At 30.0% G+C, this 18,727-nt stretch overlaps 2 protein-coding genes across 6 annotated transcripts; one reads left to right on the top strand and one right to left on the bottom strand.

The window, feature by feature from the left end:
- On the bottom strand, nt 1-12,553 carry LOC105202209 (U4/U6 small nuclear ribonucleoprotein Prp31). Of its 3 annotated transcripts, none has more exons than XM_039456895.1 (10): nt 12,084-12,296; nt 11,739-11,936; nt 10,944-11,148; nt 10,455-10,624; nt 10,201-10,358; nt 9,835-10,125; nt 9,464-9,688; nt 9,263-9,363; nt 6,914-7,074; nt 5,999-6,078 (listed from the first exon to the last, which is right to left on the bottom strand). In XM_039456895.1, exons 1-9 carry the CDS (start codon nt 12,199-12,201, stop codon nt 7,065-7,067), a joined length of 1,476 nt encoding a protein of 491 aa, XP_039312829.1. In that variant the 5' UTR covers nt 12,202-12,296; the 3' UTR covers nt 5,999-6,078; nt 6,914-7,064. The 3 variants fall into 3 exon arrangements, with proteins under 3 accessions (XP_025993395.2, XP_039312829.1, XP_025993394.1); XM_026137609.2 differs by lacking the exons at nt 5,999-6,078; nt 6,914-7,074 and adding exons at nt 8,767-9,177; nt 12,417-12,553; XM_026137610.2 differs by lacking the exons at nt 5,999-6,078; nt 6,914-7,074 and adding an exon at nt 1-132.
- On the top strand, nt 12,434-17,368 carry LOC105202210 (DNA-directed RNA polymerase III subunit RPC5). 3 transcript variants are annotated; one of them, XR_851087.3, is made up of 9 exons: nt 12,434-12,631; nt 13,479-13,729; nt 13,798-13,991; nt 14,123-14,298; nt 14,472-14,682; nt 14,950-15,167; nt 15,313-15,482; nt 15,667-16,236; nt 16,433-17,368. XR_851087.3 is itself a non-coding variant. In XM_026137611.2 (9 exons), the coding sequence occupies exons 1-8, from the start codon at nt 12,590-12,592 to the stop codon at nt 15,935-15,937; spliced, it is 1,533 nt and encodes a 510-aa protein (XP_025993396.1). In that variant the 5' UTR covers nt 12,434-12,589; the 3' UTR covers nt 15,938-15,957; nt 16,084-17,368. The 3 variants fall into 3 exon arrangements, 2 of the variants coding, with proteins under 2 accessions (XP_025993396.1, XP_011168910.1); XM_026137611.2 differs by having other exon boundaries at nt 15,667-15,957; nt 16,084-17,368; XM_011170608.3 differs by having other exon boundaries at nt 15,667-17,368.
- Nucleotides 17,369-18,727: the final 1,359 nt, after the last annotated feature.

The following is an 18,727-nucleotide window of genomic DNA, read 5'->3' as shown; positions in this document are numbered from 1 at the left end:
CCGACATGTCACTCTCTTATATAGCGTATTCCGCTGAAAGTTGCCTCCACCAGATGAAGTGGATTCGGTCCTTTTCAAGGTAGTGGGAGACTCCTCGCGTCCGTATCATCGCGCTCCTTTTGCAGGATGCACCTGTTCGGAAGTCTCTCGTTAAAATTGAAAATTTTACTCAAATACTATTATAAACTTGTAATTGAGCCTGTTTCATGTGATGATTGATAGCATTTAATTGACATTAAGCGAATTTTAATAAGGATAAAAAATTATTTAAAAAATCAAATTTATATGTCAAGTCAAGTTAATTACATTCTTAAAAATATATATAATCAAGATACATATATATTCAATGAAAAATATATATAATCAAGAACATGATTGATTACTGCCTTGAGCTTGATTAAATATGTCAATTTTACGACTTAATAAATATTGTTTTGAGTTTTAAAAAATAAGAAAAATAAATTCTTAAAAATTAGACAATAAAAAATTTTTATAATTAACAGTAAAATATTTAAAAAGTTTATTTATAAGTAACATCAATTTTTAATTTCACAAATTTATTTTAAATTGCAAATTTTTATTGAAATTATAGAATTACCAGAAGTATCACCATACTATTAAAACCTTAATGAAATTTATCATAGCTGCTAAGATAATTAGGAGAGCGAGAATATTTCTCTCGATTATAATTAGTTTAAAAAAAAACCCAATCAAATTATAAAGCCTTACTTAAGCGGATATTTTGTATTCTCCAACGTCATCGAAAATGAAAACCTCGGCCGTCATTCCCTATCTTTCGCGTTCAAAATTAAAACGAAAGAAAGGGAAACCAGGCGCAGCCACGTGTGAAATCCCCCCGTGATATTGAAAATTTTGCAGCGCAATTCCGAGGAAAGCATAATTGTAGATCATAATTGTTGAGGAAGTAAGATGTACCCTCCGATATATCTCACGGGAGGGATCAAGATCGTCGCATCCTGATTAGACGCAAGATACGCGATAGAATAGAAATGCATAATTTAGCATGAAAACCCCATTAATCTGATCTGTCGATCATTCCGGAAAATCAGCCCGCGAATCCGTTGGCAGAAAGCGAATCACGCCCTTTCCTGTGTCGCTTTTTTTTTTCTTCTCACTTTCCACTATTCAACCATCCAACTATAGATATATAGATAAAAGGAGCTTACTGCTTTGGAACATCTTATTATACGCTCCATTAAGAATAAAAACGTATGCAATTAAATGCAAATGTAATCAGATTTGATCGAAGATATACATTTTCTAAAAGCTCTTCAAATATTCGAATGAATAAAAATTTAATGAACATTTTTTTATTTGAAAATATCATACACTGAAAAAGTTTTTGGTAATAGTAATGAAGCTTTGATGAAGCTTTAATTTCAATAAAATGTTTGATTAATATAATCAAACGTAAATAGTAATCGATTACCATCGATTACCAAACGAATACTGAATATTTCGTTATATTAATCGAACATTAAATTGAAATTATTTCACCAAAATTTAATAATTATTACCTAGGCTCGATTATTGTTACTAAACTTTTTTTCAATGTCAACACATAGTAAAAATGAAGTAGCAAAAAGTAATCACATAAAACATATATTAATACTGAAAAGTTAAAACATAAAAATTAAAAAAATAGAAATATATAGGTACTGAAATACAAACACTTTTGAAAAATTTTAAACTGCGTTATGTATAAATTGTGAATTTATATTTGTATTATTTTGATACCTATCTATTTCATTTTTTATTTTCTTTTAGTTATCTTTTCTTTGCATTCTTTTATTTCTGCAAAAAGGACGATAAAAATTGGAAAAGTCATCATCGTCATTAAAAACGGTGAAACTTCGAGCCAAGATAATCATAATCTCTCTTTTCTTTCTATGTTTACGAAATGATCGTCAGTGAAAAACATTTCTTTATTTTGAAAGTGTCGCGTTTCTCATTTTTAGAATAACGAGAAAATAGAAATTTTTAAAATAAGCCAAAAAATTAAATTTAATAAAATTTAAGTGTTTTTAATTAATAAACTTTGAATAAGAAATTTGATGATTTAGCCAATAATTAAATCTAATTTTTAATTATAGCTATATCTTATTTTTATACAGCAAACATATCTATATTTTATATTTTTTTTAATATATTTGCATTTTCCTGCCTCCTGTCTGTCGCAACATTTCACTTACAATGCGACTAATTGCTTGATCAAATGATATCGAATGACCCAATCTGTCTTACGGGTGAGAAACACCGGAAACGCATAAAATTATTGTTAAATAAAGTTTACTAAACTCTCTCGCAAAGTCGCATTTGAGTGTGAAGTAAATTCCATTGAGATCATAATCAATAAGCGAAACGGCTATTAACAATTAATGAGAAATGAGGCCAATCTGATATCAAAATACACATAATGTTCTAGCTATTATATATAATATACTTCGCGCTTAGACAGTTTCTTGCGCCTTTCTTACAAGAGGAGGAATGATAAAAATCTATAACAATAATATTCAGACTCCCTAGTAATACAATTCATTGATCACACTGAATATGTTGGTGGCACAATGTCCAATATAAAGTCAATATTAAATATAAATTAAATTCAAATGCATTGCACGCCGTAACGATGCTAATATTAGATTAAAACTGAAATAGTTTCTACCGGAAGATGTTATTACTGATTATACAACACAATCACACTGAAAATTGCATCTTACGCAAAAAATTAATATTAAATGATTAAATAATTTATACAACTGCGACTGAACAATAAAACAATATTCTGTTAACTTTTGTTTCTCTAAAATAAGAATTTTTTTAATTTAATAACAAATAAATAGAAATTTAATAACAATTTAACCAATATTTTTTCTCACAGAAATATTGGTAAAGAAATTTAAAAAATTTTTTCACAATATCAAAAAGGAATTATATATTGGCTCAATAATGGTATTCAATAAAACGCAAAATGTCTACTCTGTAAGGATACAAAGATCAATGTTGCGGAACCAATTTGTAACCAATGTTGTCCCAATGACTTGTGTTACTAGTGTCAGCACTGTCAGCCGATAAGCACAAGTGTCTGTGGAATAAAATATATAGTTGTTCACAGATACATTCAAACTGTCTAGTTAGTCAACTTACATTCTTGTTTCGAGAATTATTTTTATTTTCGAAATGTTAAATATCAAAATGAGATTATGTAACATTAAATAAACATAACTTGTATACATGAAGAAATTGTTTGCAATTTTATCGAGAAAAATTATAGTCTTATTTAATAATAATTTGAAATGAGATGAAAAAATATCAGATAAATAACATAATATTTTTAAACAAAAAATTGAAAAATTTTAATGCTATTAAATTATTATCAAAATAATCATATTGTGTGTCAATATAATATTTTACTGAAATTTGAGTTTATTAAATTCTTTAAAGATTAAATTATGTATAATCATTATCATTGCTTCAAAATTATATTTTTGCTTATATGTGAAACAATAACAGTTAAATAGAATATATACATATATATTAATGTGATTAGTTTATATTAATTCTACCAATTTTAATTTGAATTAAATGTTGCATTACTAATGTTCCTGAGACTTAAATTCTTCGCAATCAATGTTGGCCATTAATAAAGTAACTGAATCACCAAATGAAACCATGAACTCTTTATGTACATGTAATGTCCAATATAAAATTTCCACTTGAATGGTCAGCATGGCAATTGGGACAAAGTAAATAAATATATATTTACGTTTATCACAGGTCCATTAATGTAAATATGACAGCATGTACTTTCGTGAGAATTGAAATCGCTTTACTCAGCAAACTTTCCTGAGATGAAAACATATAAATAGCAATATCAGAGCCTTCTTTTTGTTCTCTCTCTCTCTCTCTCTCTCTCTCTCTCTCTCTCTCTCACCCCTCCTTCTCACTCAATCTCTTGCTCAATAAAATAGTCCCCAGTAAAATATTTTTTTTTAGAATTGTTAATGTAATTCCTCCCCCCAGAATTTCGATAGTTATAATTTTATAATTTTTTAAAAAATTTCTTTATATAAATTGACAATTTTTCAAAAATGGTGAAAAATTTTATTTTTTCTAAAATTCTTTATATACGTAAATTAAAAAAAAAATTTTTTAATATAAGTCATGAGAATTTTTTTCACCAGGGTTTATCCTGATGTTAGAGAATTATATTATTCTAACTGCTAGAAGTGAATTAGAGTGGGGGTTTTATACTGGATTATATACAGAATCTCAGAGTTTCGTTTGTCTCATTAATCGTCAACGTACAGTCGAGGAAACATAAGTAAAGGTCGAGAGTATTACTGTAACTATAGACTGTGGCTATCGTAGAGACATTTACACTTGCCGGTTTGTACTGACCTAAATATTCTTATTTGGATCTTTTTAGAAATAAATCATTCTTCATTTTACATATTAATAAAAATATATTCATCAAGAAAAAGAAGATACGATTATCAGCGTTATATAACTAATCAGCAACATTACTACATTTTTGATTTTATTTATAACTCTATGTGTTACTAAAATCTTTTAAAGAATTTCGAGATAATTATAATCCTTTAAATCTTTAAAAGAATGATAAATTTCTTGTACAACAATAGTTTTAACGCTTTTGTTCATTTCTTAATTTTGAAGCTAATTATTTAAATTAAAATTCTACTGAATTTCCTTTAAAATTACGTAGAAAATAAGATTTTGGAATGTACCTTTTTTTATAAAATTTAAATCGTAAAAAGCATTTTACTTTTAATCTTGTAATTTATTAAAAAATAATGTCTTGACATTTTTTTGTTGAAACACTGTGTTCTTCAAATTTTAAATCCTTTAAATTCTAGAACCCTATATAAAAATTGTCAAAAATATACTTCACTTCTTCGCAAATAAAGTCACCAGATTTTCGCGTTAGTTATGTAAATCAATTGATCTTTTTTCTCGTTTGTCGCCACGTGAAACTTGTCATTTAAAATCGACACACCTTCGTTCAAGCGTTACGTCCCGATTAAAATTTCATACATCGGTTGGACGACGTAACTTTCTCACTGCCCCGCCCGACAGGTTTTACTTCCGCATTTGTAAAATACTGTAATATAATATTTCTTTGTTTCGCTTGTTATACAGATTTATTTCTCGGTTTTGTTATTAACCATTATCACAGTTATGTAAAATGATATATGTAAATGCCTCATATTTAAAAAAATTATTAATACTACAATTTCTTATTTACAACGATATATTGCCCTTTATGTTTCTTCCTCTTAACTTGGGAAAAAAAAAAAAAAAAATTTGAAACAATATTAGAAAAGTTAAAAAAAATGATATATTTTGATGTGTATAATGGATACGAAAACATGCAAAGTGTCTAAAAATATTTCAATATTAAAAAAAAATAATATAAGCAAAAATATATATTGCAGAAATTCTTGTAAAATTTATATAAATAATGATAATGACAGTATTATTTTTCCAATTTAAAAATTTGCACGTATTATTATTTAGGATGTTAATACATCATTATATGCACCATAAGTAGTGATTAAGATTATCTCGTTATTATGTACTAATACTATGATTTTATTACAGATATTGGCAATTCATTATCATGGGTGAAAAGAATCACGACCTTCGTCTGACGAAAGAAAGTCCGATCCGCTTCCATAAAATTTCAATAAATCGGCCGCCAAACAGTGCGTTGAATTCAACGGGAAAACGAGATCGAAAGTCGGTGGTTCTCCACCCACGGAGAAACTCACCACTGACATGCTTTGTTTAATTTACTTCGATGGTATCGACAATGGACGCCAATTATTCTGGAAGGGGAAAGTAATAACACTTTGTTCCCTACCTTTTTCTGCAGGTCACACAATACAATTTGGGAGTTTAGATGGATCGATAATTCGTCATTTTGGTTTAAGCTACTGGTTCATTAAGAATTTTGCTTTAATAATGCCTCTGATGCTTAAATCATCACTTCTTTAATTTTTCAGAGTCCATTGAATACGAAGCATAAAGTATTACCTACAAAAACATTATTTATCAAAATGCTATAAGATATTAAAACGTTATGTAAAAAATTAACTTCATAAAATAATACATTATCTATATAATAATAATATATTATAAATATTCCGTATAATGGGCAATATAATTTTCTAGTTTTTTATTTTGCTTAGATATTTTAGGCTTAAGGGGCTTAAGTAAAAAAATTAATAAAATTAATAATATAAAAAAGAAATCAAGGTAATTTATGTAAAGTAAGTTAAAACATTTGGACAAAATAATCAATGAAGAGGATGAGAAATTCCCTGAAATATCATTAATACTAATCATATGGTATCATTATTTTGTTCGAAGGACGATTCCAATGAATAAGTGGACATTCGGTGCTGCACGTTCAGACGCGTAAAAGAAACACTTTCACCGAGCATTTGGGTTCGACGGAGAAAGTTCCTCCAACCTCCGTTACGTCTTTGTTAATAAGAAATTTGACTGGAAAACTAATAAAAATAAAATTTTGAATCTGGTCCTTATGTGACCTTCTAGAGTAGTGCCGTTTAATGTAATCTTTAGAAATCTTACCGCTATTCGGAATATTTATAAGCATTACCAAAAATTTTAAATTTTCATAGATTGTTTTATTATTATGTTTAAGTAAAATTTGAACATAATTCTCTTATTGATTCAAAAATTATTTTTTATTTTTTTTTTATTCTTTTAAAATCTTGTAAAATGTTTTCTAGTATATATTTATAAATTTGATAATAGAATTACAAATTAAATCAAAATTTTTACCTATATACATTAATAAAACTCTAATAAATATTCGTGCAAAAGTTTATATGTATCCACTTACATGTTTAAAAGTTATTTGTCGCTACAACGAAAGTCATTCTCATTATATAAAGTAATTATAAGCCAAATTTTTCATTGTTTTCTTCTTTGCAGCTGTTTCAAGGCCAAAATGCGAGTATTTGCGACTAAAATTTTTTGTCGTTCTATAATTTTTAGCTGGTACTGTAAAGCCAAAACGTTGTTAAAAATGTTAAAATGGTCATATCAATATATTTTACAATTCACGACTGTAATTGTGTGTAACAATTATAAATTGCTACACTACACAAGTAAAATATAAATATTAAAACAATATAATTATTAGCCTTAATAAATTCTAGATTACCATGAAAATGTTAAAGTTTTAGTTTAAACTCGTTGTGCTTTTCTTTGATACTGATGATTTTCAGGGACCTAAAGGTTTAATTGGTACGAGGATTGAAAGAATTCCGACACTACGAGTTTAAAATAATTTATCGTAAAGGATAGACGCTGAAAGACCGTTAAGACATCCTTGTAAGACGGACGACTATTGAAGTATAATCAAAAGAAATAAACAAGGAGGAATGAACACTCGAATGGATAGTTTTAAAAGAAAACAATTTAGAAGAGTGGTGAAAGTATCAAGATTGTTGTTTATGACATTCAGAAATTCAGTAGAAACGAGAGCAGAATTGTCCATGCTATCCCTTTATAATGAGAGCTTCCAAAATAACAATGTAAAGAAGAATGCATAACAATCAAACGCGAGGAAACTAGTATACAGAATTGTCATTTCGACAGAAAGCAAATTTATTTCTGGTAGAAATGTCATAAATTTGTCATTTTGTTGTAAAAAGTTGCGATTGCAGTTTCATAAAAATTTATTACAATTTCAATAAAATTTCTTTACTCCTATAATCAAAAAGGATTCGCTCATTAGGAAGGCGAAGGATTCAGGATAGTTAAAAGCCCCTCTTGTCCAAAGATATCAAAAAGAAAGTGGAAACGAACATTCTCTGAATGGAGAGAAGGACACTAAAATGTAAATGAATCAGAAACACATGATATAATTGATGAATTCGAATCGATTCGGAAATGGCGTACCACATGGTAGCTTAAACAGGCCAAGGCGAGGTAAGAAGACACCCTGGTACCCTGAAGTCGATTAATTGCCCAAGTTCTTTCATTACTGGTTGTTGGAATAACGATCTTGAAGAGGGAGGGCAGTCTCATGTTTCATTACTGTTAACTCACATGAAATTTCAAATAAACAGAGAAAAAGATCTTTGAGTCTACACGAGTAATAATCACGTAACAATCAGTCGGTTCACAGCAACCGTTTATGCAATGGAATTCGATCTCGAACGAACTGGAAATGCGGAAATCTGGCATAACACGCGATGTAAATTTTTCATTTCCAGATATAAACCGATTTACATATATAAAATGTATTGCGTAAACGACGCATGTCATTAATATGAAACAGTGTTCAAGCTTAAGTGTCGCAGAACACGTATGTAAGGTGTGGTCTCTTGACAATTTTTGCTCACTATTCAAATAATCTTGAAAATGTCACATATTTGATTAACTTTTTCTATGCTTGTTGTTATAAAAAAACAGAATAAATTTGTGTTACGCTAATGCATTTATGTAAGAGAAAAATAAAATCAAAATTTCATACAAATCAAACATTTATCACTAGTTATTCACTATTATTATATTCATTACTAGTTATTCACTTTATTAATAATTTATTATTAATTCATATATAAATATGATAATAAAAAAATTTCTCGAAAAATGTTAATAAAATTTTATTTTTGTAACTATGCATAAATTATTTTATAAAGATAAATTTATATTAATTCCATACCTATATACATATCTCTTTCTTTCTCTCTATCTATAGATCTATATATCTCTATTTTGATTTCTAGTTCTTTATATATTCTTTAATTATAGCATTCTCTAATTAAATAATATAAAGAAATTCACTATGGCTGTTTTTCATTCATTAACTTATGGTTAAACTTAACCTGATTTTCTCAATGAACTTTACCTATGATGATGCCATAAGTGAAGCTCATTAGATAAAACATCAGGTTAAGTTTAACCATAAGTTAATCAGATAATGAACGGAAACAAGGAGCAAATTGATTTTTCAAAGATATCGATCTCTAACGCAGTGATAAGCGATGTACACATTGCACTGCGGACTCGTAATCATTTCCAAGATTACAAGTACATTTTTTACTTGGTGGATGTAGTCGGGTATTATCCATCCGTATTTCAACTAGTGGGACTCTGCTCAATAAATGAAACAACTTTAATACTTACAGTCCAATATTCAATACACAATTCCCCATATTTATTTACAATATATATTTACGTTTTCTTGACTTTTAGGAAACCAGCTGTGTTAGAGAAATATTTTGCGTTTGCCTCGTTCACCTTTTTCTCTGCCGCTTGCGGATTGACAATTTCAAGACCCTGCAAACACAAAATTAATTACAAAAAAAGACAAAAAATATTTTTCACGTGCACAAATGTTGTTAGTAGTCATAAAACATGGAAAAAAGGATAGACATACTTGTAAAGGAGTGAAAGCCACGCTGGAAGCAGTTCCGGAGACCTGTTTCTTGACGGTGGTGCTACCTCCCCATTGCTGTTGCTTCTGCAGATTTTTCTGAAGTGCCTTGGATATCCTGACTTTCGTTTTCTCGTCAATTTGCGGCAGCCTGATTCGACCAGTGCCGGCTTTGCCGATCGTCCCTCGAGTATAGCCAAGGTCTTCTTGATAGGCATCGCTCTCGATCTGCAAGCGCAATAATAACACGCTATTTAACCAGTTCAATACGAAATCTATAGTGGTTTTGATTAATCGCAACTATAACGCAAGGTAACTTCTGAAATTATCTTTTAGCATTACAAATCATAAACTCTAGAACATATATAACTCACGTCCGCAAAGTTCATCCTGTTTGCGTGCTTCCTGAATTCCGTGATCGCGTAGCGTTCTTTCATCTTGCGGACGCGTTTACCACCGCGCTTCTTTCGACCGGGATCGATCGGTTTTGGCAATGGCTTCACGAACTTGACGGGCGGCGGCTCTTGCAGCTTATCCAGCTTTTTTTCGATCTCTTCGCGTAGCATCTGGCCGATGTGACCATCCGTGCTCTCGTGACATGAGTCTACTCGCGCCGCCAGCATGCTCTTTGACGCCACCAGCCTTGCTGCTTTCCTCCGTAGATCCTGTAAAATTTTAATTTGTTTAATTTTTATAATTTTTTATTATATGTTTTGTTATTTAAAAAAAAACGAACTTACAGGAGGAGTTTCTTGTACAATTTCAGAGTAATATATAAATCCAGTATGAGGCAAGGTGGTAACTTGCGAAAATCCAGAAAGCGTGGTTTTCTGGGATCCTAGAACTAAAAGATTACAAGCTGGCATCTTAGAAAGTTTCGTCAGACCACCTGCGACACCTAAATTAACAAAATTTATGACAATTGAAATAATTGATTAATTTTTAACATATATTTACGATTTTATATAAAGTTTAATAAAGTATAAAAGCATACCCATAATCTTGGCAGCTGTCGATGCGCCAACAATTATCGACAAGTTTGGCGCGATAAACGCCATTCTGCTTTCCACATATTCAAATATCTTCGATTTACAATTGTTTAATTCTACTGCCATATCACAAGCTTCACAAATAGCTTCTTTCTCCTCTTCTGTCAATAATTGGCTGTGTGTGAAAACATAATTGAGAAAATTAATAATAAATTATATATTAATCATAAAGAGCAATATAGTCAAACTTCTCTATATCTTTAAATAATTAAAAAAAATTTTTTTATTTCCTTTTTCTAACATTATTACTGTACATGTATAACTTGAATGAAGATAGTCTATGTAGAGTAAAACTCATATATAAATATATATTGCAGATAATATTCTGCACATATAACACACACAATATGATCAAGAATCAAGGATGTTGAAAGTAAAAAAATTTGCAATGATTTAAGATTAAAGAAATTTGATTTTATGGATTTAAATATTACCCTTGAGTAGTTGACGCTGTTACAGAAACAACCATAATTGTGGCTTGGGTAAGAAACTGTTGTAAAGTCTCATTATTTTTGGCTCTATCCAGGTCATTGCCCAATTCTCTAACAGTCATCACATATTCTAACGGTCCTACCACTAGGGATTCCAATTCTGGAAATCTTTTTGAGTACTTATCTCTTGTAAATCTATGTATAATAGCTGGAAAATATAATTAATATTGCATTATAATAAACTTTCATATGATTATTGTATATACTTTATATAATATTTTATATCATTACATATATATAATATTTTTAGAGTAAGATAGTAGCGAATTAAAAAGTTGAAAGTTAATAATTTTTCCTTAATTTTAAATGAGTTAATTTTTAATTTCTTAAATACTTTTAAAACATATAAATTTTGTAAATTTAACTTACAAATAAAATATTAAATTTAATTAATATATAAATAATCCATGTAATTGTTTTATTATTTTAAGTAACTTTTAAAAAATTGTGAAAATTCTAATTTATTATATATATAGGTATATATAATGTTTTCCAAAATTTAATTTTTAATTGAATTTAATTTCAACTCTTAACAGAGTTAGTTTGTTGTTCATAAGTTGTTGTGTTGTTTGTAACTTTCAATGTAACTAAATTAATTTTATAAGTCATTAATTTTAACTTAATTTTAAAAATATATTAAGCTATCCAACTCTGAGTATTTGACATTATATAGTATTATTTTTATACTGTAGTTTATAGTATTTCTTAATTATTACTACATACTCTATATGCAATTACCTATTTCGTTATCAATTTTTACTGCCATATTATTAGCTTCAACTATCAATTGATACTCGGGATCAGATTCCACAGGTCCTATAATATCGGTTGACCTTCTGGGCACTTTGCTGTATTTTTCAATCTGCAACATAATCTGCTGCAACTGTTGTGAATCCCGTAACTTGGCCAACTCTCGAACGGAGGATACTTTTATCTCTGCACGAAGAAGAATCAGAATTAATCTAAATCGTGCTTGATGATCACAAAAGATAAAACATTACTAAGTATATTAGCACATTATATTGCGTGAAACGCAATATTATATACAAATAGCTGTTTGTGCTGCATGTAAAACAAACTAACCTTCTTCCAGGACTTTAGAAACCGAAGTCGGAATAAACTTCGGTTCCGGCTCCTCCATAAAAGCGTCCGTGTCATCATTCTCCTCGAGATCGGCAAGAAGTTCGTCAGCCAAAGACATCTTTCCTCGTTTATTACACGATTAAGCTATCGACATTCACGGACACTTAAAATATTGCAGCGTCTCTCGAAGCGGCTGATGTGACCTGGCTGGACCTGGCGTCCCAAGAACACAACAATTTTTATAGGTTATGTGTCAGCAAACGGGCCGTGATTGGAGCAGACTTTCAGATCTGCTCCAAATCAACAGGAATACTATAAACACACAAACAATACTTTTTTTGAACGCGACCCGGCATGTTTACTCCGATCCTTAAAGTAATGTTTGATCCTTTATTTCCACTTTGATTACTCGAGAAATTCCGAAAGTGAGTACCCCGTGCACGCATATCGGAATAAAGTTGAATAAAGTGTTAAAAGAGGAATCGCCTCGATGAAAAGTTGCGAAGATGGACACTACGGAGATAGAGGATGATCCTGTCGTGAAAGAGGTAGCGTTCTATATGCTCTGATTTTGATTTTATTATTCCATTTTTTGGTCTCGACAAAATTGTTTAATGTTAAGATTGTTTAAGCCCGCTTACACGGTTTATAATTTGCCATGAAATTTAAGACAGAATTCTATTTATAATATTAATTATATCAAATTATTCATAGAATATTTGATTATTTCTTTTTTTGACATAGTTGGAATTTTTAAAAATATGACAGTCATTAAGAGATATATGTAAATATAATAAAAATATATTGAAAATTTTTAAATAATAATATCAGCTTCAATAATATCCACAATTATATTTGCTTGTAGAAATAAACTTCATAAACATAAAAAAAATACTTGTAGGAAATTATAACATATCACAGAGGAAAGCAAACCTAACATAACAAACTTTTATAGCAGATAACATATTGAAATTTTTTGAGATTAATTAAAAGTAATTTGAAGATTTATTTAGGTAACATTTTAGTTCAGAAAGACTCTTCTAATACATCGACAGGAGCATGTTTATTTTTATGACTGATTTTGCTATGTATAGGTAAAAATATTTCTTATGTTCAGTTAATAAACAAGTAACTTGTTCTCAGGATCAAGACATTTTCACACAGATAATCAGATATGTCAATAGAATAAATTCAATTGTAGTTCACATCATTTACAATTTAGATGTATATATTTACATTATACATATTTCATGAGTTTTGTTTTTTCATATATTTTCCATATAAAATTACAAATAGAATTCTGTCTCAAAATCTGTCTTAAATTCTGTTGTACTTTTTGCTTTAAAATATATACTTGTGTCCTGTTTGTACAACACTAAGAGAAATTATTTATAGATACCAGTATTCCTCTCCAAGGCTCTGATAGAGAAACTATACATTCTTCAGTATCCTGCACACAGTAAAGATGTTTGGGCCAATATTAATTTCGCAAAGACTTTTGTTAAACCTGAAAATCAGAAGATACGTGTCGAACTTGCCATGGAAACTACAAATGAACTCTCTTACGATCGCAAAGCAGGAAAGCAGATGGCTCTAAATACAGATGGAAAATCGACAGGAAATAACGACACGAACGTATTCGATAGGTAATGACAAAATTTTAAATAACTTTGGGAAAAATATCACAGTCGTGAAAGATATCTTTTTTCATTAGCGGTCTGATGGACAAGGCTGTGTTGACTTCAGACCGGGCGTTATCGGATTGCTCAAATTTTGCAGTCGGGATCTTTCAGGATGACGAGCTGCACATAACGCCGTTGAAGGCAATGTTGCATATGAAACTGCAGTGCAATTATCTGGATGAAAGCGACAAGCATGCCAGGGATGGAACAAGGGGCACAGGAGAAGGTAAAAGAGAAGGTTTCTCTTAGCTGACTTTTACACGAATACATTTATCCAGACAACTCTTCTGTGTTGAATCTTCAGCTGTTTGTTACAAGCGAATGAGAACACTCACAAATTCATTTGTTAAAATGCAGATGATGACGAGGAGGAAGACAGTGCGACGCGAGTGAATGTAACATTCGCTAGGCGTCTGCCGGATAATCTAAAGAAGCTGCAAGAACAGTCTTTCCAGCATCATTATAGAAAAAGCCAGGAGGAACGTTGGATTCAAACAAATTATTATACATCGGCTGACGATGCGCAGGCTGAGGTAGAGCGTCGATATAATCATGAAATAAATCAATAAATATTTTTAGAAGAAAAATTTAATTAACATATTCATGTTTATAGTGATCGTACTCTAGCAGAAAGATTCTTGCACATTTTATCTTCTTGTCTTTTACATTTTGTAACCTATTAAAATGTCGAATGTTATCTTGTTAGATTTTGGAGTCGACCCGAATGGAGATGTTCTACCCATCTGCCGAAGAATCGGTAAATACCCTAAATTTGACCAGGAAGGACTATCTGCATCTACTGGTACCACAGTTACCTGATAGTTGCTACTTACAAGTCACTTCCGAGGATCAGAAAAATCTTCACCATATCAAGGCTTTATCTTTGCAAGAACGAATCGAAACATTCATGAAACAAGGTGAGAAAGATTGGAAATCACACTTGAAAAAAAAGGATACAAAATTTAATATAAAAATCTGAACATACTGCAAAGTATTTTTGAAACTATGAAATCTTTATTTAAAAAAAAATTTTTTTTAATTATTTTAATAATATATGTTTGAATTTGGAAACAAAAATCAATTTTGTTAAATATATAATTTTTTATATGTTAGTATAAATATTAATTATTGATATAAATCTGCAGGTTTTTATATTGCACAAATCTATTTGTTGTCTTTTACAGTGAGGGTCATATCTTTTGCAAAGTTATGCGAAATTTTATTTCCGGAGCGTGATGAGAGAACAACAAGAGAGATACTCAAGCATTTGCAAGAAGTTGCTATGTTAGTGCAAGGTAACTGGGTCGTGCATAGCAAAGAGAAGGATCTTAAGAACTCCGAGGATAGCCTCTCTTCTCAGAACAACATCTCTGAATTCATATGCAAAGCTCGTGATTATATCGTGAGTGTTTAAAATTTAGTGATAAAAGATTGTAGATAGATTTGAAACTTTGACTCAAAGAGCAGTTGTGTAACTCCTTGCGCCACAATTACCACAAAGGAAGAGTTAATTATATATAATACATGTTTTTGTATTTCTTTTTTAGTTATCATCGTTTAACAATACTGAGCAACAGTTTCTCAATCGCAAGACAATCTTGTCCGGCATCAAATTAACATCGGAAGAAATTAATCAGCTTTTTTCAGAGCTTTTAACGTATGAATCGAAGAAAGGTTGGCGACTAAAAGAGCCATTCGACTCGAACTTCTGTAATAGGTAATCAAATTTTATTAATTCTTGTAAAAATCCAACGTTTTTCAAAAATATCTTACAACTTCAATATTCCTCCAAATAATTTCCACGCTTATAACTCTATCTAATTTCATTGAACCCCTCATGATTAGATTTACATTCGAAACTTTATCGGTGAAATTTTAACATTAATCGCTTTCGTTCATAGCTATCGCGATATCGTTGACCGGCAAAAAATACTCTGGCAAGCAAAGAGGGAACATCTACTCGAAACAATGGAAGCACAGAATCAACCACCGCAGCGTCAGCGCCGAAAGTCAAACCGGGAGTCGCAAAGTTCGGAAAATGAAGAAAGAAACGTCGGTCGTGGTCGAAAATCGGTCAAAGAGTCGTCTTTGTCGGATAACGACGGCGCAATAATCGAGCCCGCTAAGCACAAAAAGAGTCGATCCAGGAAAATATCAGAGACCACCACGTGACCAAGATCAATGGCATCGAGGTAGTTTAAAGCTTCCTTTGTCGCCAATCTCTCTGATACGTCTCATCATCGTTACGTCATATCTATGAACTGCATGATTGAATCACTGTTAATCATGAGATTTCTCCGCAATATCATGTTAATTAGATTGGAGATTCAAGGTTGATTTTTCCGGAACTATGTTTGAAGCTCGTGTCAAGTTCTAACTTCCAAGTGGTACAGACTGGGTGTACTTAATGCTACCGGCAGATTCATATTTTGAGAGAAACAATTATTCGTCTCTTCTGCTTTGAAACATCAGTATGCATTTGTTGTACACTGCGATATTATTTAATAGTATTATCTAGTATTATGTAATATATATATTTAGTATTACATTATTAGTATTATATTATTAACAGATGTGATTATAGTATTATATTAGTATTATATTAGTATTATATTATTAACAGATGTGATTACCATATCATCTTTTATATAGACGGAATACTTTCAGGATGAACACCAGCAATTTTGAGCATGTGATGAAAAGCATTGGTAATTTCTTCTTGGCGCCGTATTGTAGATGTCATTAATTAATTACGACTCGTATAACTTATGACCAGAGTTGGGTAGTAACCAATTCTACTTATAACAAATTACATAATCATGATATGATTGTGAACGATCCTGTTCTGAGTGACATAGAGTGACTAAGGAGTGACATAAATTGTGTAAATAAAGCTTAGGACGTTATTTTTACCCATATTTTTGAAACATTATTACGAGAATTACTGAAATAAAAAGAATCTTTACAATGTCTTTGCAACATTGCACTGCAATATGCAATGTTGCAGCAATATTGTTGCAAGCTTCTATACTGAGGAGTCTGAAAATCATATTTTTTATCATACAATTTTGAATTTGCATGTACACAAATAAATACATAATATACGTAACACATACCACATACGTTATACATATATATTATATGTATGTATACACACAAAGAAAATTACGATGTAATATATTATATTTAGACGTAATACTTTTCATATTCTAATTATTTAGAACATATTTTCTATGAATCATGAATAGTATTATAATTAATAAGGATTTTAATACATGTATGAAAGATAGTTAAATTTAACTCAAATCAAGGATGCTTGTCCCCAACTGTAAAATCTCAATTATTAGATATGATACAACATTATTATTATTATTTTACAATAATGTATGTACCTATACAATAATATTCTCTGAATATATTATTTTATTGATATGTTGATTATAAATGTTAATTATTATCGTAAAATATTTGTATGATATTTATTTTATTGTAATTTTAAAAAATCCTTAAGTATACTTTGTATATCTTTAATTGTTATAAGCAAAACTGTTCGTGATTTTTAAGGAAAATAATAAATTAATAAATCAAGTGATATTGTGTGCAATTGTTCAATCTCTTTTTTAAAAATGTTGAACTTTGAATCTTAAATATCCAGAATCCACTTATACATCCAGAAAAAAGCATTGATTATACTACACCAAGAGATTAATTCCGTATTAGAAGATAGGTGAGAATTAAAAGGTAAGTTAAATTTACAATCGTTCCGGGAAGAAATCCGGGATTTCGAGCTCAAGAAATCGCTCTTAGTACATAAAAAGACAAAATACAAGCTTATGCAAATGTTTAGTTTTCGTGATAATTTATTGTAACAATTTCTTCTATATTTTAATTCGGATATATAGAATTAATAAAAATTGAATTTTATTTTTAGATTAAATAATAATTTAGATTAAATAATAAATATTTTTAGATTAAATAATAAGTAAATCTATTTGTTTTATTTTGTAGGATTATAGATACTTATTTTCTAGAATTTGTACGGTCTTACATCAAAAATTAAAAGATTAGATGGAAAGGTTTATAGCATCTCGCCATATTTTTGCGTTTAATACGTACATTTTTAATAAAGACGTAAACTATTTGATATTAAATTATTATTAAATAATAACGGGAAACATTCCGCGTTCGTTGAAGTGCGGGAGAGATCATAAAAACAGCCAAGAAATTGATTTCTTATTCTAAGATGGATGCGGAGAGAGTTCGGTTTGCAGTCGTTTCGGGAAGAAATCCGAGATTTCGGGCTCGAGAAATCGCTCCTGATACGCGGGGATCATGCAGAGCAAAGAGGTAGCAGGAAGTAAACTAGTACTTATCCCGCTTTATTCACTTTCTACTTTACCGATTCTTGATAACGGCACTATAGATAATCGAGTATGTTGTGATTATCTACAATGCAGTTATCGAGAGTCGGTAAAGTAGGAAGTAAATAAAACGGGGTAAGTACTAGTTTACTTCCTGCTACCTCTTTGCTCTACATGATCCCCGCGTATCAGGAGCGATTTCTCGAGCTCGAAATCCCGGATTTCTTCTCGGAACGACTGCAAACTGAACTCTCTCCTCATCCATCTTAATTGTAATACGAAATCAATTTCTTAGCTGTTTTTATGATCTCTCCCGCACTTCAACAAACGTGGAATATTTCTCGCTAATATTTAATAATAATTTAATATCAAATAGTTTACGTCTTTATTAAAAATGTATATATTAAACGCAAAAATATGGCGAAATGTTATAAACCTTTCCATCTAATCTTTTAATTTTTGATATAAGACCTCAAGAATCTTAGAAAATAAATACAAAATGGGCAAATAAAACAAACCGATTTACTTATTATTTAATCTAAACATAAAATTCAATTTTTATTAATTCCATATATCCAAATAAATAACGTAAATATAAATA

The sequence above is a fragment of the Solenopsis invicta genome, chromosome 13 (assembly GCF_016802725.1).
Source record: "Solenopsis invicta isolate M01_SB chromosome 13, UNIL_Sinv_3.0, whole genome shotgun sequence".
NCBI lineage: Eukaryota > Metazoa > Arthropoda > Insecta > Hymenoptera > Formicidae > Solenopsis > Solenopsis invicta.
Note: the sequence above shows the minus strand (reverse complement) of the source record. Positions and strands in the feature narration are given on the sequence as shown.

What these genes read in the sequence shown, in the direction of transcription:
- LOC105202209 (XM_026137609.2), bottom strand. Translation starts at nt 12,201, where the DNA reads ATGTCTTTGGCTGACGAACTTCTTGCCGATCTCGAGGAGAATGATGAC. An exon ending in TGGCTTTCACTCCTTTACAA is followed by an intron (nt 9,364 to 9,463) that starts GTATGTCTATCC and finishes TTGTGTTTGCAG; the next exon opens with GGTCTTGAAATTGTCAATCC. An exon ending in TTCCTAAAAGTCAAGAAAAC is followed by an intron (nt 9,178 to 9,262) that starts GTAAATATATAT and finishes TTTATTGAGCAG; the next exon opens with AGTCCCACTAGTTGAAATAC.
- LOC105202210 (XM_026137611.2), top strand. Translation starts at nt 12,590, where the DNA reads ATGGACACTACGGAGATAGAGGATGATCCTGTCGTGAAAGAG. An exon ending in GACACGAACGTATTCGATAG is followed by an intron (nt 13,730 to 13,797) that starts GTAATGACAAAA and finishes TTTTTTCATTAG; the next exon opens with CGGTCTGATGGACAAGGCTG. An exon ending in AACAAGGGGCACAGGAGAAG is followed by an intron (nt 13,992 to 14,122) that starts GTAAAAGAGAAG and finishes GTTAAAATGCAG; the next exon opens with ATGATGACGAGGAGGAAGAC.